Source organism: Equus przewalskii, chromosome 15, assembly GCF_037783145.1.
Source record: "Equus przewalskii isolate Varuska chromosome 15, EquPr2, whole genome shotgun sequence".
Taxonomy (NCBI): Eukaryota; Metazoa; Chordata; class Mammalia; order Perissodactyla; family Equidae; genus Equus; species Equus przewalskii.
In genome coordinates, this window is record NC_091845.1 from 57573932 (window position 1) to 57593928 (window position 19997).

At 41.4% G+C, this 19997-nt stretch overlaps 1 protein-coding gene across 4 annotated transcripts in view; it reads right to left on the reverse strand.

Annotated features, from left to right (window-relative positions):
* Positions 1 to 877: 877 nt before the first annotated feature.
* Positions 878 to 19997, reverse strand: part of LOC139076185 (actin nucleation-promoting factor WASL-like) — a 60660-nt gene continuing 41540 nt past the window's right edge. Inside the window, exons 2-5 of one of the 4 annotated variants that reach the window (XM_070577411.1) lie at positions 9868 to 9924; positions 9080 to 9261; positions 3431 to 3780; positions 878 to 1136 (exon numbers count right to left, since the gene is read on the reverse strand). In XM_070577411.1, coding sequence (XP_070433512.1) covers positions 3742 to 3780; positions 9080 to 9261; positions 9868 to 9924 — 278 coding nt within the window. In that variant the 3' untranslated portion in view covers positions 878 to 1136; positions 3431 to 3741. The remainder of the gene's footprint in view (positions 1137 to 3430; positions 3781 to 9079; positions 9262 to 9867; positions 9925 to 19997) is intronic. The other 3 variants (XM_070577413.1, XM_070577412.1, XM_070577414.1) reach the window with 3 other exon arrangements.

The window sequence follows — 19997 nt, forward strand, 5'->3', positions numbered from 1 at the left end:
CATGTTTTATGGTTAAGGAGTACAAAGTTTAGTGGGAGACAAATATATATAAACATACAGTTAGAAAACTTGAAAAAACCTGTCTCTGTCAGGAAGGAAAAGGCCAAAGAAGTTTGCACAATCACACTACGAAATACTTATGTAGCTATTAAAGAGAAAAAGGTAGATCTATAAGTAAGAACGTGGGAAAATGTCAATGTCAATTAAAAAAATAATGCCTATGAAAAGACACGGAGGAGCCTTAAATGCATATTGCTAAGTGAAAGAAGCCAGTCTGAAAAGGGTACATGCTGTGTGAGTCCAACTACATGACATTCTGGAAAAGGTAAAACTGCAAAGACTGGAAATAGATCAGTGGTTGCCAGGGAATGAAGGGGAAGAGGGGTGAACGGGTGGAGCATGGGAGGCTTAGGTTGGAGAAACTATTCTGCATGATACTGTAATGGTGGATACATGACGCTATGTATCTGGCAAACCCACAGGAATGTACAACAGAAAGAATGAGTCCTAATGTAAACTGTGGACTTTAGTTAATAATAATCTATCAATATTGGCTCATCCACTATAAAAATGTACCACACCAACCAAGATGTGCATAATAGAGGAAACTCTGAGAGCGGGAGGGAGTGAACAGGAACTCTCCCTACTATCTGCTCAATTTTCTCTAAACTTAAAACTGCTCTAAAAAATCAAGTCTATTAACTTAAAAAAATTATAGAACAACAGGTATAGTATGATTCCATTTGAATAAAAATAATTGCATGTGTGTATGTGGGTATTTATACGTTTGGAAACGTAACAAAAGTTCTAGAAAAATGAGTACACAATAAACTGTTAACAGTAGTTTTTCTTTTTTTACATATAATTTTATTTTTTTGCAGGAGAATATTCACTCTAAGCCAACATCTGTTGCCAGTCTTCCTCCTTTTTTCTTCCTCTCCATCCCCAAAGTCCCAGTACGTAGCTGTGTATAGTTGTATGCTCTTCTGGTTCTTCTATGTGAGCTGCCACCACAGCATGGCCACTGATGGACGAGTGGTGTGGTTCTGCGTCCAGGAAACGAACCTGGGCCGCTGAAGAGGAGTGTGTGGAACTTAACCGCTAGGCCATCAGGGCTGGCTCTGACAGAAGTTTTTCTGACAAAAGGAACGCGTGGCAAAGAAAAGGAAAGACTGTCACTTTTTAATGAAATAGTTCGGGTATAAAAAGGTATACAGCACACTAAAATGAACTCCTGTGTGCCTCTCCTATCTCCACCAACCAACTTCTGAATCAAAACATGGGTGAAAGGATTCATACTTGACACTCTATGTACTTTTATATCTTTAAATTTTTTTTACAAAAGCATGTATTGATACCATAATTTTTGTATGTGTGTGTGTGAGGAAGATTAGCCCTGAGCTAACATCTGCTGCCAATCCTCTCTTTTTGCTGAGGAAGACTGGCCCTGAGCTAACATCCATGCCCATCTTCCTCTGCTTTATATGTGGGAGGCCTAGCTCAGCATGGTCATGTCCGCACCCGGGATCCGAACTGGCGAACCCTGGGCCACCGAAGCAGAATGTGCGCACTTAACCGCTGTGCCACTGGGCCTGCCCCTTGATACCATAATTTTTAAAAAATAAAGAAAAAAGCTAGAAAAGTGATAAAACAAGGTGTTCCACGAGAACAAAGGTAGAAGCAATGAATTATGCCTGGGGTTGGGGAGAGTCAGAGATTGGTAGACAGGTGACATTGAAGCTGGAGCAGAATTAGAGGAAGAGGGAAAGGGGAATTAGCAAATCAAAAACAAAGAACTAGGAAGGGCCCAGCTTCTTTAAGGAACAAGAAATGATTCTGAAAAGATGAGGGCAGGGAGGAGGAAAATATTCCAATGATTAGAATGCAACCTGGAGTGTTCAGTTGTGGTTTGATTGTGAAAGGCATTCAATAGTGTAGTAAGGAGTTTGATCTTGATGTTATCAGCAAAAAGTATCCAGAAGCAGCATCTAAGATGGTTCAAGACGTGCTCAGATGTGGTTGGCAGGGAGCAGCAGTGGGTAGCGAGGACTGGAATAGGCATCACCAGGCATGCCTTCTGTGGGCAGACTCCTGTGACCCCCAGTTGCAAAGATTTTAAGAAGGTACGTATTTTATTTTACAGTCTTTAAATATTTTGTTCATTTGTATCAGACAAGTAAACCTAAATATTTTCTCCGGATATGTTCAAACAACACAGAAGTATGAATAAAAACCTGTGACTGCTCTATTTCAACCCTCCCTACCCCAGTCTTCCTGAAAGTTACACTCCATTAACCCTCATTATTTTTGGACATCAAGGTACAGAGAAGACCGCAGCCTTCCCAGCATCCTCATAAAGAGGCATGAACTGCCTTCAGGAGGGCCCAGTTAAAAGAATGCATGTTACCTGGGCATGGCGCTAAATTCCCAAAGGGCCCGTGATAACATCTCTTTCTTTAGAGCTGCTTGGATGTGTTTTATATTTCCTCCTTAATGGCATGCCATTGATTTTGTGAGTTCAGAGGTGAATGACCTCTTGGCCCTTATGAAGCCAATTGTCTTTTCTAGGGGACAGTCTAGTTTTGCCTGTAATGAGGAAAGATTGCTATGTGTGAGCCTCAATATCAGAAACAGAGCTGCATCTTGATTTTGGAGGGGTTGTCACACGCTGGGTTTCCTGGGAAGCACAGTCTGAGAGGGAGTGAGCGTGCGGGAACCTTATTGGGAGGGTTCCTGCAATCCACATCTCCGGAAGGGAAGGAAATGAAGCATAATCCGGCAGACGGAGAGGTGGAGTGGCCACGCAGGCTCTGGGAGGGAGGTGTGATTTTGGGTGAGGCAGCTCTCTTCCGCTGAGCTAATCCCCAAAAGGGGCTGAGCTGAGACAATAAGACCTTCATTCCCCAAGGGTGATCTGAGCTGCTCATCACAATGTCCACCCTCGAGGTATGGTATCTAGGTGCTTCCAAGGAAAGCCACAGAGGCCTGGGCTTCCAGGACCTCCTCTCTTCTTCATCTTGAGCTTATGCAGTAGCAAAGTGCCTTGCAGAACAAGCCCTCAAATTTTTAAAATTAATTTATTTAACAACTACTTACTGAGTTTCTACCATGTGGCACACCCTGTTTTCAATGCTAAAGCATCATGGCAGTGAGTAAGCACAATAATGCTTACATTCTAAAGGTGGTGGGGTACAGATCATAAGCAAAAGAACTTATTAGAAGATATAGTATGTAAGAAAGTGAGGATTACTCTGGAACAGGAAGGGAGGATGGAAAGTGCTAGTAGAGGTGGGAGTGGGAGTGAGGGTGTCCAGGCAGACAGAATGGCAAGTACACCTCACCCTGAGGTGAGAGTGAGTCTGGGGTGTTTGAGGAACAGCAAGCAGGCCAGTGTGGCTGGAGTAGAATAAAAGAGACACAGAATACTTACCAGAGAGACCTAAGAGGCGAGCAGAGGAGAAAGGGAAGGACCTTGGGTCTTGAAGAGCCTTGTGGGTCGTTGTGAGGCTTTATATTTTCCTCTAAATGAGATGGGAAGCTGGGTTCTGAGCAGAGACGTGACATGATGTAACTGACCTTTAAACAAGATCACTGTTGAGAATAGACTATGTAGGGAACCAGAGTGGAAGTAAGGAGGCCAGTCAAGGGGGCTATCACCATGGTCTCGCTAAAAGATGGTGATGGCTTGGACCAGGTGGTAGCAGTGGTGATGGCGAGAAGCGATGGGACAATGCATATATTTCAAAGATGAAGGCGGCAACATTTGCTGATGAATTCCATCTGAGTAATGGGAAGAAGAGAGCAGTCACAGATGACTCCAATGTTTTGGCCTGAGACGACTCAGAAAATGGTGTTTCCATTAACTGAGATGAGAACTGCTGGAGATTCAGGGGTAGGGAAGCAATCAGGAGCTTAGTTACAGACTTGCTAAGTTTCAAAAGATTAGAATATGCTATGTTTCCTTTGGTTGGCCATTTTTCATTAGCTACAGATTCTCGGTAGAGCAATTATTTTCTGAAGTGGGATCCATGTCTACCAAACTAGATTATTTCCCTGGAATATGCTCTCTTCACACTCTGTGGTTTTCCTTCAGAGCACGTGGCAGTTTGCAACTATACATATGTGATTCTTTGATTAATTTCTGTCCCTCCCCCCCACTAACCTGCAAGTTCCGTGAGGACAGAAGGTCTGTTTCCTTCACTGCCTGATCCCCAGCTTTAAAATCAGTCCTGTCATGGTACAACCATTATCTTGAATTAATAAATTGAAAAAAATGTATGTGGAGAAGGTGCGGTGTGTCTCATACTTGTTCTCATCTTCTTTTTTGTAAAAGCTGGCAAAAGTCCTTACCTAAGAGCAGCATTACTTTTGTTGTCTTTAGCCACCAATCATTCCTTCACACTTCCCCCAAAGTTATGTTTCTAAACCCAGCTCTGGGGGCAAAGAGCGTGGAATTTTTGGATTCAAAATCTGTGTAACCTTCCTGTTAGAATGGCTATAATTAACAAGATGAAAAATAACAAATGTTGGAGAGGGTGTGGAGAAAACGGAACCCTCATACATGGCTAGTGGGAGTACAAACTGGTGCAGCCACTATGGAAAACGGTATGCAGATTTCTCAAAAAAGTAAAAATAGAAATACCATATGATACAGCTATCCCACTACTGTACAATCCAAATACACCACTGGATATTTATCCAAAAGACTTGAAATCAACAATACAAAGACATTTATGCACTCGCATGTTCACTGCAGCATTATTCACCATAGCTAAGACGTGGAAGCAACCCAAGTGCCCATCAACTGATGAATGGGTAGAGAAGATGCTGCATAGGGGCCAGCCCAGCGGCTGAGTGGTTAAGTTCGTGCTCTCTGCTTTGGCAGCCCAGGGTTTTATGGGTTTGGATCCTGGGTGCGGACATGGCATCACTCATCAAGCCATGCTGAGGCAGAGTCCCACATAACAGAACCAGAAGGACCTACCACTAGAATATACAACTATGTAGAATGTACAACTATGTACTATGCATGGAGAAGAAGAAGAAAAAAGAAAGATTGGCAACAGATGTTAGCTCAGGGCCAATCTTAAAAAAAAGAAGAAAAGAAAGAACATATATACATACACAATAAACACACACACACATACCTATATATATATATATATACACACACACACACACAATGAAATACTGCTCAGCCATAAAAAGACAAAATCATACCATTTGCACAACATAGATGAAGCTTGAGGGTATGATGTTAAGTGCAGTAAGTCAGAGAGAGAAAGACAAACACCATATGACCTCACTCATATGTGGAAGATAAATAAACACAGGGACAAGGAGAACAGATTAGTGGTTACCAGAGGGGAAGCGGTGGGGGGGGTGGGCAAAAGGGGTAAAGGGGCACATATGTATGGTGACAGATGAAAACTAAACTATTGGTGGTGAACACAATGCAGTCTATATAGAAACTGATATATAATAATGGGCACCTGAAATTACACAATTTATAAGTCATTGTGACCTCTATAAAATAATTTTTTAAAAATTTAAAAAATTTAAAAAAAAACCTGTGTAACCTTGAGCAAGTTTATTAACCTTTCTAAGCCTTAGGGGATAGTACCCATTTCATAGGATTATTGTTAGGATTAAATAAAATAATTTATGAAAAATGCTTAGTGCAAAGGTTAATAAATAGTAAGTGCTTAATAAACATTACTACTATCATTATTGTTATTATTTTATCCATGCCGCCTCAAAAAATTCCCCATGGCTCACATTAGTGTCTACAGAATGATGTCTAAACTCTACAGTAGGCATTCAAGCCCATCATCATTCTTTTTTTTGGTGAAGAAGATTCGCCCTGAGCTAAAACCTGTTGCCAATCTTCCTCTTTTTTTGCTTGAGGAAGATTAGCCCTGAGCTAACGTCCATGCCAATCTTCCTTTATTTCGTATGCGGATGCCCGCTAAAGCAGGGCTGATGAGTGATATAGGTCCACGCCCAGGATCCAAACCTGGGGAGTGCACCAAACTTAACCACTATACCACGCTGCTGGCCCCAAGCCCATAATCTTTTATTACATCTTGATTTCATTGTCTGCATCCCCATAACCCCCTACTTGACCCCAACTCCAGCTTCCCCAAACTATTTCCCATTATCCTTCATGCTCATTCTATTCGTAGTGCCTTTATCTCAATTTTCTAACTGTCAACTATTACCCATCTTTAGGATCCAGCTCAGAGTTTTTAGCTCTTCTACTCTAGAAGACAGAGCCCGAGGCAAGGATTAAAGCGCTGATTTGGGAAGAGCAAATCCAAGGCATCAATGATGGGGAAAAAGTGAAGTGGGGCAAGGGAAGATGTGGAGTATAAACTGATGTTTTAGTGTGTTGAACACAAGTTGTCATGCAGGAGTCTGTTCAGCACATTGAACTTCTCTCGCATTGAAGTGGTCCACAGGAGAGAGGGAGGAGGGGAAAGCCTGTCTCCCACTTCCCATTGGTAGAAGTTCAAAACTACTCTGCGTTCCTGGGTGCATCACCTTTTCCCTTCTCCTATCTGATCCCATGCTCTGCAGCAGGCTGTTGCATTCAAATCCAGAAGCAGGGACAGAAGAGTGTCTGCTCGACTGGCTACAGGGTGCCGGCCAAGGGGCAGGGCCTTCAGTTTCAAGGGAAGTGCCCCACTGGTCCTGGGCAGCTGCAGTGTGATTGAGGAAGTGGGAGGTGCCAGTGGATATGAGGAGGCACAGAGGATGTGTGTTCTTTATGGTGCCTGTGTTGCAAAGCCAGTGGATTCTGGAGAAGAACATTTCCCAGCATCCACAAGCTGTATGAACTGGGCAATTCACTCAATCCCTCTGAGCCAATCTTCTTTCTTTTTCCTTTTACATCCTTTTGAAATAATTTCAAAGTTGCAGAAAATTTCAAGAGTAGTACAAAACCTCCCCATACCTATCACCCACATTCCCCAATTGTTAACATTTTGCTACATTTCTCTTACCATTCCCTCTAATCTGGTTCTAATCTGTTCTAATCTGGTGAATAGTGCCATCTCATTAGGTTGTTGGGAGAATGACGTGGGCTGATATATGCAAGGCACTTTAATGCAGTGCCTGGCACATAGTAAAACTCAGTTAACTGTTAGCTACTTTCATTCTGATTACTATTTATTTAGTGAAGTCTTTTCCCGTCCTTCCTCTCAATTCAGAATCAATCTGTTCCCTCTAAGTTTCTTTAGCACTATATTTCTACATTTATTATTGTACTTTCATGTTTAGCCTTATTTTATAAGCTTCTGAAGACTCATGGCTAATTCCTCTTTGCTTCTCTTCATGGCACCTAGCACAGCATCTTGTATATAATAAGGCAGAACTGAGTTCACCTGGATGAAAGTGGAGAGTAGATGAAGGAGGGTGAAGGGAATGCATCTCACAGTGCGGTGACAGTAGACACATTTTTGTCTTCAAAGAGCTTATGATTCATGAAGAGAAAGACAAATACACAGGTGAGAACTCAAAAGAAAATGAGAACAGAATAGGTCTCAAAACAGCCTGTGAGAAAGGGCTAAAAGTGTATAGGAATAGACAGAAATTCTGGAGTTTAAAGGAAGGGAAAGATGCTGGAAGGGAAGGATATTAAATAACTTCCAGAGACTGTTCCAGCAGAAGGGACTCCATGGAAGCTTGACAAACCAAAGTACTGAGGGCGAAGCTCTCAAATCCACTTTCCTAAGGCTGGCGGATTGGGGCAAACAGCTGAATTACATCTTAGCCTTGCTCACTGAGATGACATTCTGGCCAAAAGAACCTGAGTGGAAGTCATGTGCTCCACTTCCAGGCCTGGCCCATGCAAATCTCCTGTGTGTGATCTCCCATTCTCTCCCATTCTCTACCGGCTTTGGAGACCACATGTGGAAGATGTCGATGCACAGGGGGAATGAACGTGAATCCCTGCATGACTGTATGGAGCAGAATCCCCAACACCACCAACCCATGCTGCTGTGAAAAGAACAAGAAAAAACTTTACTGTCCTACACCACTGAAACATGAAGTTTGTTAGTTACAGCAGCCACCCTTACTTACCCTGTCTAGTGCACAGTTAAAACTGAAGGCTGGGGAGCCAGCCCCGTGGCCAGGTAGTTAAGTTCTTCGCTCCACTTCCGGCCCAGGGTTTCACAGGTTAGGACCCCGGGTGCAGACATGGCACCGCTCATCAGGCCACGCTGAGGCGGTGTCCCACATAGCACAACCAGAGGCACTCATAACTAGAATATACAACTGTGTACTTGGGGGCTTTGGGGAGAAGAAAAAAAAAAAGATTGGCGATACTTGTTAGCTCAGGTGCCAATCTTTAAAAAAAAAAACAAAAAAAACCCTGAAGGTTGGATTCACAAGACCCTTGTTTATATCCTAGCTCTGCCACTTAGTTACAGATGAGCCGGGGCAAGTCACTTCATCTGGGAACTGCTATTAAATGGAAAAAGGCTTGGTAAACTGTGAACGTGCTATAAATGCTAGATATTGTTAGTATTAGTCCATTCTTCTTAAGTTAGCCAAAATAACAGAGTCCAAGAATAGTATACAGGGATTAGTCATTCTTTCCAAACTAACAAAAAGAAGAACACAGTCTGGGATCTCATGATACTGATATTAACTCAAGTGTTGGAAAAGGAGTTTGGGTGACTCTGGAAAGCCCATGATTCACTTCAGAATACCTGGAGTTAACTTCTGCTCTGCCATTATGGGGTAAACTTTTTATGAATATTTTGGTATTCATAGGTAACCCCAAGATTGTGATCTCTTAATAATTCAACTTTTATAGGGGGAAGGCAACAAGAAGGAAAGAGAAGAGAATTATTTCTAGATGAATTTTACCAATTATTTTTTTCAGAGTCAAATATATTCAAAGCATTCTTTTTGGCCACACATTATTTTTGTATTTCTCACAAATGTTAACAATTCTTTGCTTTATCAAGGAGGTAGAGATAATCCAGAAATCAAATGTCAGCATATATTACATTTTAAATTAAACGATGGATAGAACCAAAAGAGACTTCTAAGACTGAGAATTATTCACCTTATAAATTCCACCACATTCCCGAATCCTGGAGCAGTCTGGGAGTGGGTAAGTGGGCTTCTTGCTGGAAGGTTTGGGGAATGGGAAAAATCCCAGCCTCAGTGAAAAACTTCCGAGACACCAGTGGGAGGCTGTGAGGCCGATCACTGACAGGATATGGCCCTTCACTGGTGACGGTTCTGCTGCAATCAGATGAAAGGCAAGAGTCAGAGTTTGGTCATTAAAACCATCTGGGCCTTTTGTTCTTGGCCCTGAACCCACTCCATGCTGAAGAGATGATTTCTTAAGCTGGCCGTTATTCGTTTTCTTCATGTCTCGGCCTCCACTTCCTGTGTGTGGTGGCTGGTCCCTCTTCTCCCTAGCCTTCATAAGTTTTTTTGGTTTACTTTTGTATTTTAGTGTAGGAGTTGATTCAGGAAAATGAAAGCACTTCCTCCTCCTTTTCTGGATCTTTTCTCCTTGTGGCTATATTCCTTTCCTCCCTTATTGACTCTCCCGGTTGTAAGACCTGTTCTCAGCTCTTGCTGGATCTGGATTTGGGACATCAGAATGGGAATCAGGCGACTTTGGCTCTTGCTCACCAGCACATAGATAAAGTAATTTTATTCTGCTAGGACTCAGTATCTCATCTGTAAAACTAAAGGAGGAGTGGACTAGAGTATCTCTCCACTTACTTCCTTCTTGGGTTCTGTGTAAGGTCAGGTCCCCATCAACAGCTGAAGAAGTTGTTTTGCTACCTTCAGAATTATTTTGCTACCTTCTAAAGCTCTACAGTTAGGCAGATATACCTTGTATTTGCTGGGTGAGACACCTGGGTGAATTTCCAGAAGAAGCAAGTTGAAATCCTGCAACACGAATAAATTAGGGGTCAATGGAGATAAGACTGGAGAAGAGGCATCCAGGTTAGTCAGGAAAGACCTTGCATTGTACGTTAGCTTTGGAACTTTATTCTGTGGGTGATGGAGAATCTTGGAAGTATGATCAGATTTGCATTTTAGGAAGTTCATTCTGAGGGTTACATGAAAGGTGGTAAAAACAGAAGACAGGTAAAACCAGGTAAAACCACTGCCAACTTTTCAGGCAAGAAATGAGGCAGGTCTGAAGTAAGAATGTCAACATAGTTGGAAAAAATGGGAGAGGACCAATTTGATACATTTGGGGGTTTGCTGACTGATTGGCTGAGGGAGTTTAAGAGGGAGGGGAGTATAGGATGACTCTCACTGATTTGAGTGGATGGATTTGTCATGATCAGAGTGGTCACCTATGGCTTTGTTTACCTAGCACCCTGTGTTTTTACTGAAAACAAAATTCACATTTTCTCCTGAAAACTGCTTAACAATTTACTTCAAGAGAGATGTTGTTGTTTTTCCCATAATTTTGCCACCTTTCCTTAACTGATTGGTCCAAGAAGACACCTCACCTCTCACCTGTGACAATCATAGAACCCCAACTTACTGGCTGCAGGATACAGAGGAGGGCAACTGATTCAAACCAAGCCAATCAGAGTGCTTGTCCAGAATTTTGAACTTAGAACCAAAGCAAGCTTCAGTCAGTCTCTTTTTAGGGGTGGAAGTTTGCTATGGACTGAATGTTTGTGTCCCCCCAAAAATTAATATGTTGAAGCCTAATCCCTTATGTGATAGTATTTGGAGGTGGACTTCTGGGAGATAACTAGGTCATGAGAGTGGGGCCCTCATGAATGGGAGTAGTGCACTTATAAGGAGTGACACAGAGAGATGAGCTCTCCCTCAACCATGTGAAGATATGACAAGAACGCAATTGGCTACAAGCCAAGAGGCAGGTCCTCACCAGACATTAGACCTACTAGCATCTTGATTTTGGACTTCCCAGCTTCCAGAACTGTGAGATATTTCTCACAATTTGTTTGTTATTTCAGACACCTAGACTACAGTATTTTTGTTATAGCAGCTTGAACTGACTAAGATAAAGTTTCAGAATACAAAATGGTGGAGCTTGCAGCCATGTTTTCCACCATTTAGAAGAAGACAGTCTGAAGCAAAAGAAAATGAAGCCAACAGGCAAGGAGAAACAGAAAGGAGAGTCCTGATAAAGTTTGAGACCCTGGTTCTGGTTGTTCCCGGGGCCCATTCACATCTTTGTCCCTCCTACAGTTTGATTGTACAACTTTGCTTGGATTTCCTGAGACAATACTTTCCCTTTTTTGCCTAAGCTAGTTCAAGTTGAGTTCAGGCACTTGCAGCGAAAAGTGCTGACTAATAGGGCAGTCCATTAATTGAGTTGGGGAGGAGTAGAGAGAGGCAAGTCTGAGAGAGAGGCTAATGAGGTCGGTTTTGACGTTTTAGATTGTGTTGCTTTGCACACCCATGTGAAGATTTCCAGCAATCCTTTCATCATGAAGCTGAAGCTCAGAAGACAGATCACATTCTCCAAGTCATCAAAAATATATTGAAAAAGACAAGTCTAAGTATGATGCCTTATATCACATCACTAGATAAACCCAAGACAATGTCACCCTTTTAGGATGTAATTAAGTCACTACACATCTATTGAACTGAACTACCATTCAACTTAGCATTCTCATACTCGTTCGCTTATTATAAAGCCTTTTTCTAAGAACCTTGATGAAATCAAGATTGAGTATTTCTAAGGCATTTCCCTGATCTTTTAGTTTAGCAGAATAGCATAGATACACGACAGAAATGAGATTAGTCTAACATGGCTTGATCTTGGTCAACATAGCTCCTAGCACTGGCTCCAAATGAATGTTGCTATTTTCTAAATATTCATAAATAAACCATCAATAATTAATTTTTCTAGTTAAATTATTTGTCCTCATCTAAATAAGCAGAACTAAGAAGTAATAGGTAGGTGTGCTGAATCTTGAATAACTTCTCCACAAATCAGGAGCATGTCTCTATTTAGCCTTGTCACCTCTATGCATGGATGCTTTTGGACCAGGGAGGTCCCAGCATTCCAGGAACTTAATGGTGCCCAAGAGTTGTCCTTGTTGTACTGCTCAGCGTGGAAGGGTGCTGCTTCAGAAATATCAGGTTGACCCTCCATGAGAAAAATATCTTTTCCTTTATGCCACATGATAGGCTACGAGCAGCACAATTGTCCTTTCGAGGCAGAGAAACCTGGAGTGCAAATATTGGTTCCAGCACTTACATGCTGTGGGGTCTTGAGAGAGTTACTGAAACATGCTGAGCCAAAATTTTCCTCATCTGGAAAATAGGAACATGATTTATTCCTTAGTACATTTGTGAGAATTAAATGAGATAAGGTACGCACCATACTAAAATAGTTCATGGCAAATAGTCAACTTTCAATAAAAGGAAACAGTGGTTGTGTTTGCTTATTTCTTTTAGTTGATGACATTGTTTGCTTCTTCCCTTTTCCCATTTACCCATGCTTATCACTGGTCTGGATTCCTTCACATATCATTGGCTTCTCTTTCTGGTTTCTTATTTGAATTATTTTTTTCATCATGGCTGGGCATAGTTCATCCTCATGAAAAGACTAAAACATATTCCTCTACTAATAAAATCTGACTATATGGATAATTTATATAACTGACGACCTTCTTAGGCAGCTAGTCAAGCAAGACCCATGGTCATTTCTGTCCACAGTCCTGGCAAAATGTCCGTTTCCGGGCTGGTTCTCCAGTAACTCCAGATCAATCAAAATTGCACAATGGGTAAATTATGTGTTCTTTATTAAATATGTTAATACAGGTAATTACACGCATCTGGTTTACCAGCCCCTTATGAGACACCCATTTCTTTCTAGTCGAGTTAGCATGACAGCAATGGCTGAGGTAAAACTGCCCTGCAAAGCACAGGGAGCAGGGCATTGTGCTATAATATGCAAGATCAAAGAAAAGATGGAGAAGAGGCTCAAAGATTTTGAACTCATCCAAAGAACAAGACAGTTTTGGAGTGACCTCTTCAATAGCTTTTGAATCTGTCTACTTCTCTCCATACCTGTTTCCGTACCTACCATAACACTGTCCTCATTTCCAGCCCCTTCTCTCCTCTATTGCGAGTGGGAGCTTTCTAATTTGTAGATATGACTAATTCACTTTGCTGCACAGACCATTCAGTCGGGTTTTGACAAGGCCCCCGCTGATCTGGCCATGGCATACCTCTCCAGTTGTGTTTTTTACCACTCATAGCCTTCTGGTCTATGGTTCAATCACGCTAAACATTGGAATTTTCAGTTTCTCATGTGCTCCATCATATCTTTTGTCCCTCAAGCTTTACTCTTGTGGTAGGTACTCTCTGATTAGAACCTCCCTCCGCTTCCCCAGCCTCTTTGCCTTTGGTCTAATCTAGATATCTCTTCCTCTGGGAGTCTTTTTCTGACCTGAGGCTGGGGTAATCTCCCCTCTAGTGAATAAACCGTGAATCATGACATTTATCATATTATAGAGTGATTGCCTTTTTCCTTGTCTAGATCAGCTTACTAAACTGTAGGGATGGTGAGGAAAAGATCATGTCTGTTTCACTCACTCTTGTGTGGTCAGTACTAGCACAGTACTCAGCATAGAGTAAGGCTCTCAACAAAGCAATGTTGAATCAGTAAGTGAATGAATGAATCATGATGTTAGAAGGTGACAAAGAATCAGAACTGAGATACCAATCTCAACTAACCATGAAATATTTGGGACACACTTATACCAAAAAATTATTTGTTGTTTTTCTGAAATTTGAATTAACTGGGCATCCTATATTTTATCTGGCACTCTTACTTGCTAATTAAATACCTTTTTATGCATGTCTAAGAGATAAATGTACTAATTTCAACAAACCCCAGTTTTAGATTATTACTGCCTTAGCATTATGTGAATGATCAGGTTACTGATAATGAATAAATTGCTTTTCCCTCTCTCTTTCTTTAAACAATGGGGATTGTGTAAGTTTCTTGCTTGAATTTCAGCGCTTCAATGCCCGGGCTTAATGTGAACCGGTATAACATGCATTCCTTTGCATACTCTCTTGTTCCAAACACTGTGGTTGATTAAGTTCGTAGGGATAGTCGTGATCCTTAAAATTGCTAGGTCCTAATTCTTTTGCACATTCCATTTATAGTTTAATTTGCTAACTCCTTTTTGAGTCTCTTGCTTTTAAATTTTGCTTTCATCTTTGCCTCATTGCACAATCAGTAGTGACTGATGTTGAGTAATTATTGAGTAATCTAATTTCCTTTTTTAACGAATATGCTAATCTTTCTAATTCAGTTTCACCAATAACTTAACAGCGATCCTTTTTAAGAAAGAATTTATTTTCTCCATGAATTAATAAGGAAACAAATACTGCTAAAGTTAAGTGCACAAGTATTCTTAACAGCAAACAATATCATAACAAGATGTTGGTAACAAAGAGGGGAAAATACTTAATACACAACTGATTACAATATTTAATATATTTGTTGAGCATCTGTTAGAAAATGCAAAAATTACCAGATTACTAGAAATTTTTAACCTAAATTGCCACAAAGAAAATGAATTTAAATCCAAAATTATTCATATTAGGAACATTGGTAAGTATTCATTTCCATTTAAGGTTTTAGCCTGGAAGCAGTTGCAGATGTAAAAATGAGTACCTTCCAGAAAGAACAGTTTTATTTCAGGGTATGATATAATTGGCAAGATATAAAGTAGCTGACATTACATAAGAGGTACAGAAAAAGTTCAGTGAGAACTCAGAAGACGTAACATGTGAGTTCCCTTCCAACTGGAGGAACCAGGTAAGAAAGACTTTGTTCTTGGATTTTGTAGAGAAGGTGGCATTGGTCCCAGGCCTTCAAGGCTAGGTAAGATTCCAAGATGGAGAAGGAACTGTCATGGAGAAGGGTCCCTGTGGGCAAAGTCGTCTTTTATCTTTAACTAGAGCAACATTCAATTGCTTGAAAATTACATCCTCTAAAGAAGACCTCAAATAATGTTTATACAATGTCCTCGTGTCTGATAATTTCCAAGATGGCATTATAAAATGCTAATAAGCCTTCTAGGTATATTTTAAGACACTGACTGAATTGGGAGCATGACCAAAGATATGCTGAGAAAACATGGGGTGGGGAGTTATCTGTGTATGTGATAGTCAGTACAACCACATATAGTATATTAATATATGTATTTGAAGATAATGCTTCCAAATAATTTACCTGTGCCTGGATGTTGAAGACAGTCTCTTGCAGCACTTTTCCTAAGTTTAAGTACAACCAGCCGCTCAGTTGACAGACATGAATACTCCTTAAAGAGTTGGCTGACTTTTTCCAGTTCAGTACCCCAAGTGCTAGCAGCCACCATTTGGATGCCTCAGGAGGAAGTGGGTGTGCTACAGTGCAGGAAGGAACAACTCCAGGAGAGCTTGTGGGGATTTTTGTCTCCTGCACCTTGGTTCTGATTCATTTTCTAGGCTCTAGCTCTCAGTGATCTGGGCCAAAGGGTGTGGAAGGCAATTGCAAGGCTAAATCTTAAGCCTTACTCCTGACCTTTTTGACATGTTGCGGGATGCTCTCCCAGCAGCTCTCCTTCCTCATTTTGTTCTCCTCAGAGTTCACTGCAATTGGAATGTGAATGTAAAGGGAAGGGGAGGCCAACCATGGAAACAGGAACTACAAATCCACTAACTCTGACCTGCATTTCCAAAATCTAGAGAGTTCTACAAACTAAGTTTTTGTAACTCATTTGGCAGCAAAATCTGACCTCACTTGAACTCATTTGAAAGCGAAATTTTACCTGGAGTGACATGAGGCTATTTACAGTCTTTGCCCTACTAGCATAAATATTCACGTTTTATTGCAGAAGTGTTAATGTATTTTAGTACAGAGTGTTGTCCCAGAGTCTGCTGGCTGTGTAAATAATATACAGTACGTGTACTGTATTACTTTTCTAAAAATCCAAAACAATTCTGAATTCTGACATCTACCCCAGGGCTTTAGATAAGACCTTGTGTTCCCGCAGTACAAAATGTAGCACTGACTGCACAGAGTGAGGAGCTAAGCTAACTATACAAAGGACGGACCTGAGTTCAGTTATTATTTCTGAATTCTCACCCTTTAGTATATGAAATTAATGTTTTTCTAGATCAATAGGTTTCAATATGTGATCTTAGGACACTGGAAATTTGTAACTGGTCTTATGGGGTCTATACTTTTATTGTTATATATAAAAATTTATTTGTACTTTATAATGACAGCAAAATATTACTGATAGCTCATTAAAACCAAGGCAATTTCTTCTTCTCACTAATATCTCTCTCAGTGTGGGATGTGGGAACAAGTGGGGAAAACAGGAACAGGACCAGCTTCATGGATATGTGACCAATGTAGTCACACAAGGTCCTGTACTCAGAAGGCGTGTTAGTCAGGGTTCTCCAGAGAAACAGAGCCAATGGGACGCAGAGAGAGAGAAAGAGACAGAGAGACAGAGAGAGAGATTTATTATAAGAAATTGGCTCATGTGATTATGGAGGCTGGCAAATCCTAAAATCTGCAGGGACAGTTGAAAAGCTGCAGACCCAGGAAAGCTGATGGTTTAGTTTCAATCTGTGTCTAAACGCCTAAGAACGAGGAGAGTCAATGTTTAAGTTGCAGTCCGAAAGCCGGCAAAGCGCAAGAGCCAGGAAGAGCTGATGTTTCAGTTTGCGTCTGAAAGCAGGAAAACTCTCTCTTACTTAGGGGAGGGTCAGCATTTTTGTTTTATTCAACTGATTGGATGAGGCCCATTCATATTAGGGAAGATAATCTACTTTATTCAGTCTACTGATTTAAGCGATAATTTCATCCAAAATACCCTCACAGAAACTCACGGAATAATGTTTGACCAAAATACCTGGGCATCCCATAGTCCAGTCAAGTTGACACATAAAATTAACCATCACAGAAGGGGACCACACACTTGGAGTTTAACATTCTCTGTGGTCACCACCTGGAAATTTTTAATAATCCGATCTTTGAATTTGCATTTTCTGATGGAAGTCCAATGGGACATTGGAGCATGTGCTGGGCTCTTGGAACCTCAACTTACCCACCGTCTCTCCTCCTTGCCTCCTGGGACGGGTTCTCATCTGCCTGTTCCCACACTCCTGCCCAGTGACCACTGCTGTCCTCTGCTCCTGGCATGGGGCCTGGACACAAGCGTGGAAGGATCAGGATCAGGCACTAGCCAAGTCGCAGGCAGGGCTCCAGGTACCTGGAGGGTTTGATCTTGCCCTGTGAGTATTCCTATGCCTGAGGTAACGTGATATTAAATAGCAAAAACAAACAAACAACAAAACACCAGGACAGATCAAGAGATAGACCATGGAAGAAAGGAAAAAACTGTTTTTCTGCTTTTTTGAATAAAGGGCCTGAATTTTCATTTTGCCCAGGGTCCTGCAAATTATGTAGCTGGCACTGGCTGGGAAGACTACTCAAGGAAATCTTTAGCTGCTTCTTCCTGCCATTCACAAACACATCCACACACACAGAGTCGTTTTCCATTGTTGTTGTTTTTTCCTATTTTTGGTGGTGTGGATGCAAGAAATGAAAAATCTCAAGAATCAGTCAATGCAACAGACACTTTAAACTTGAATCATAACTGACTTTCCTTTTCCTCACGTCCCATTTCCAATCTGCATACAGTCCTGATGATGTTTGCCAGTGGCTCTCATAACTATTCTGATTCACTTCCACTTGCGCCAACCTAGTCCGGAAATAGCCCTCCTACTCCTTTCCTCCTCGTCCTCTTCTTCTTCTTCATCTTCTTCTATCACCATTATCACTACAACTGTCGCTATAAGAAGAGTTACTATGCCTATAAAGTGCCAGACATTGTATTAGGTGTTTAATGTATTATTTAATATATTCCTCACTGCCACCCAACATGGGATGTGGAATTACCTCCACTCTGCAGATGAGAAAAAGTGACTCAGGACTTGCATGTGGTCCATTGCCAGGAAGTGATGAGTCTGGAAGTTGCACCTGGGTGTGCTCTTTCCACTCAACCACAGTATCTTACCTTAATGGCCTCCTAATTTAAATGGTTCATCATGTCATCTTCAAAAACAAGTTCAAACTTTTTTATCTAGCCTAACACATCTAGCCATAACAGAACTACATCTACTTTCTAATCTTATCTTTCATTACTTCCGCATTAGTCAGGTCTCCTTCAGTTGCAAGTGACAGAAACACAAAAGGAACTGATTGGCTCCTGTAACTGGAAAGTCCAACATGGGAGGGGAATTTTACTTTAGGCGCAGTTGGCTCCAAGGACTCAAACTCCATTCTCAGGACTTCCTTTCTTCCCCTCATGGCTCTTCATTCTTCCAAGTTGGCTTGATTCTTAGGCAGCCTTCTTCTCTGTAACAGCAGTGATAGCCATGGCAGACCTAAATTTATACTGTCTTCATAGCTAGCAACCAAAGAAAAGAGAAAATAATCCCTTCTCCTCTTGCACCTTTATTAATCTCCTCAAAGGACTCTGATTGGCTCTTTTGAGGTCATGTGCCTACTCCAGAGAAGTTCCATGTTCTAGGCCAGGGGCACAGAGTGTCCTGATTGGACAGACTGTGTTCCAAGCTGTTTCTGTTAGGTGGAAGGCAGGGCCATGTGATTGACAAAACGATCAGAATCACAAAGAATAATGGAGGAGCAATTTCTGAAAGCAAGGGAACTAAGCCAAAGAAACAAAAACATGTCCATCACACCTTAACTGTCAACACTGACCAAGGAAGGTATGCATTTTCCTGACTCTAGGTGACTGTTCATGCTGCCTATCCTCTCTCCTTACCTTCAAGCTCCAGAAGACTCTGTTTCCTAATGTTTGCCCTTAATTCAGGTCCTGAGTTAAGCTCTTTCTTCTATGAAGCCATATCCACCTCTTCTTCCTAAGGGGATCTCATCTTTCTCACTACCTGGTCTTTATCTACTTATAGGTATTCTCTGCGTCTCAAAGATCTGGGCATAAAACAAGGAGAAGTTCAATGCAGCCTCAGCCTCCCCCTTTGATAAGGTTAAGCTCTATAGTCAGCTCAATCCACCATCTGCTGTGTCAGAAATAAGTTTGCCTGCTGCCTGAAGTCTCTGACCTTTGATACTGTCTTGCATTCCCTTGGTGGCACCAGCTTAGGGAGTTGGGGCAATCTCTTTAGCCCCACAAAACCCTAGCACATTCCTCTTTCCTTCCTGTGAGAATTGGCTGTCTGGCATCAAGACACTTAGAGCAGGGAGCAAGTCCTGCTGAGCTGATCCTTTCCCTCCTGCGAACTCCCGTAATGCCCTCTCCCCTGTCACTCATCTGGCGTTTAGCATAGATGATCTTGTTTTGTTGGGTATCTTTGCATGTTAATATTGACCAGTGATTATGATGGACTATACCACCAAAAAGATAACTAGCAATCTGTGGTAATATGTAACTCCCAGATAAATTGGGCAGATAATAATAATTATAGAAGTTTAGAGTATTTATGGAGTCCTTAATAACTGCTCCATTCTGTGCTGAGCACTGCCTGGATGGCATCTGGAAATGTGGAAGACGGGGTCTCATTCCTCAAGGCCAGTGTCATCTTGCTGTAAGGATCAAACTCTCTGGAAACAATGAGAGAACAAATTCATGCTGTACTGCAAGCTGTTGACTTTGAGCATGGTTGGGCAACATGGTTCAGGATTTACGGGACTCAAGCAACCAGTTTTGATCACCCCAGCTTCATTTTGAAGCCTGGCGCTCCTTGGGAGTTCACAATAGGACTGAGGACTAAAAGTCATAACAATATAGACTGCATGCAGGAATGGAAACAGTGATAGAGCATGTAAAATAAATTTGTCAAAAGTCTGAAATACGTAAAATGTGTTGTGAGCCAAGTGAGGACAAGAAAGTTCCAGGCCAGATTAGTTTTGATTGTGTTGATGTATTAGTTAACATACAGGTTCAGCTTTAACAACAAAGACCTAA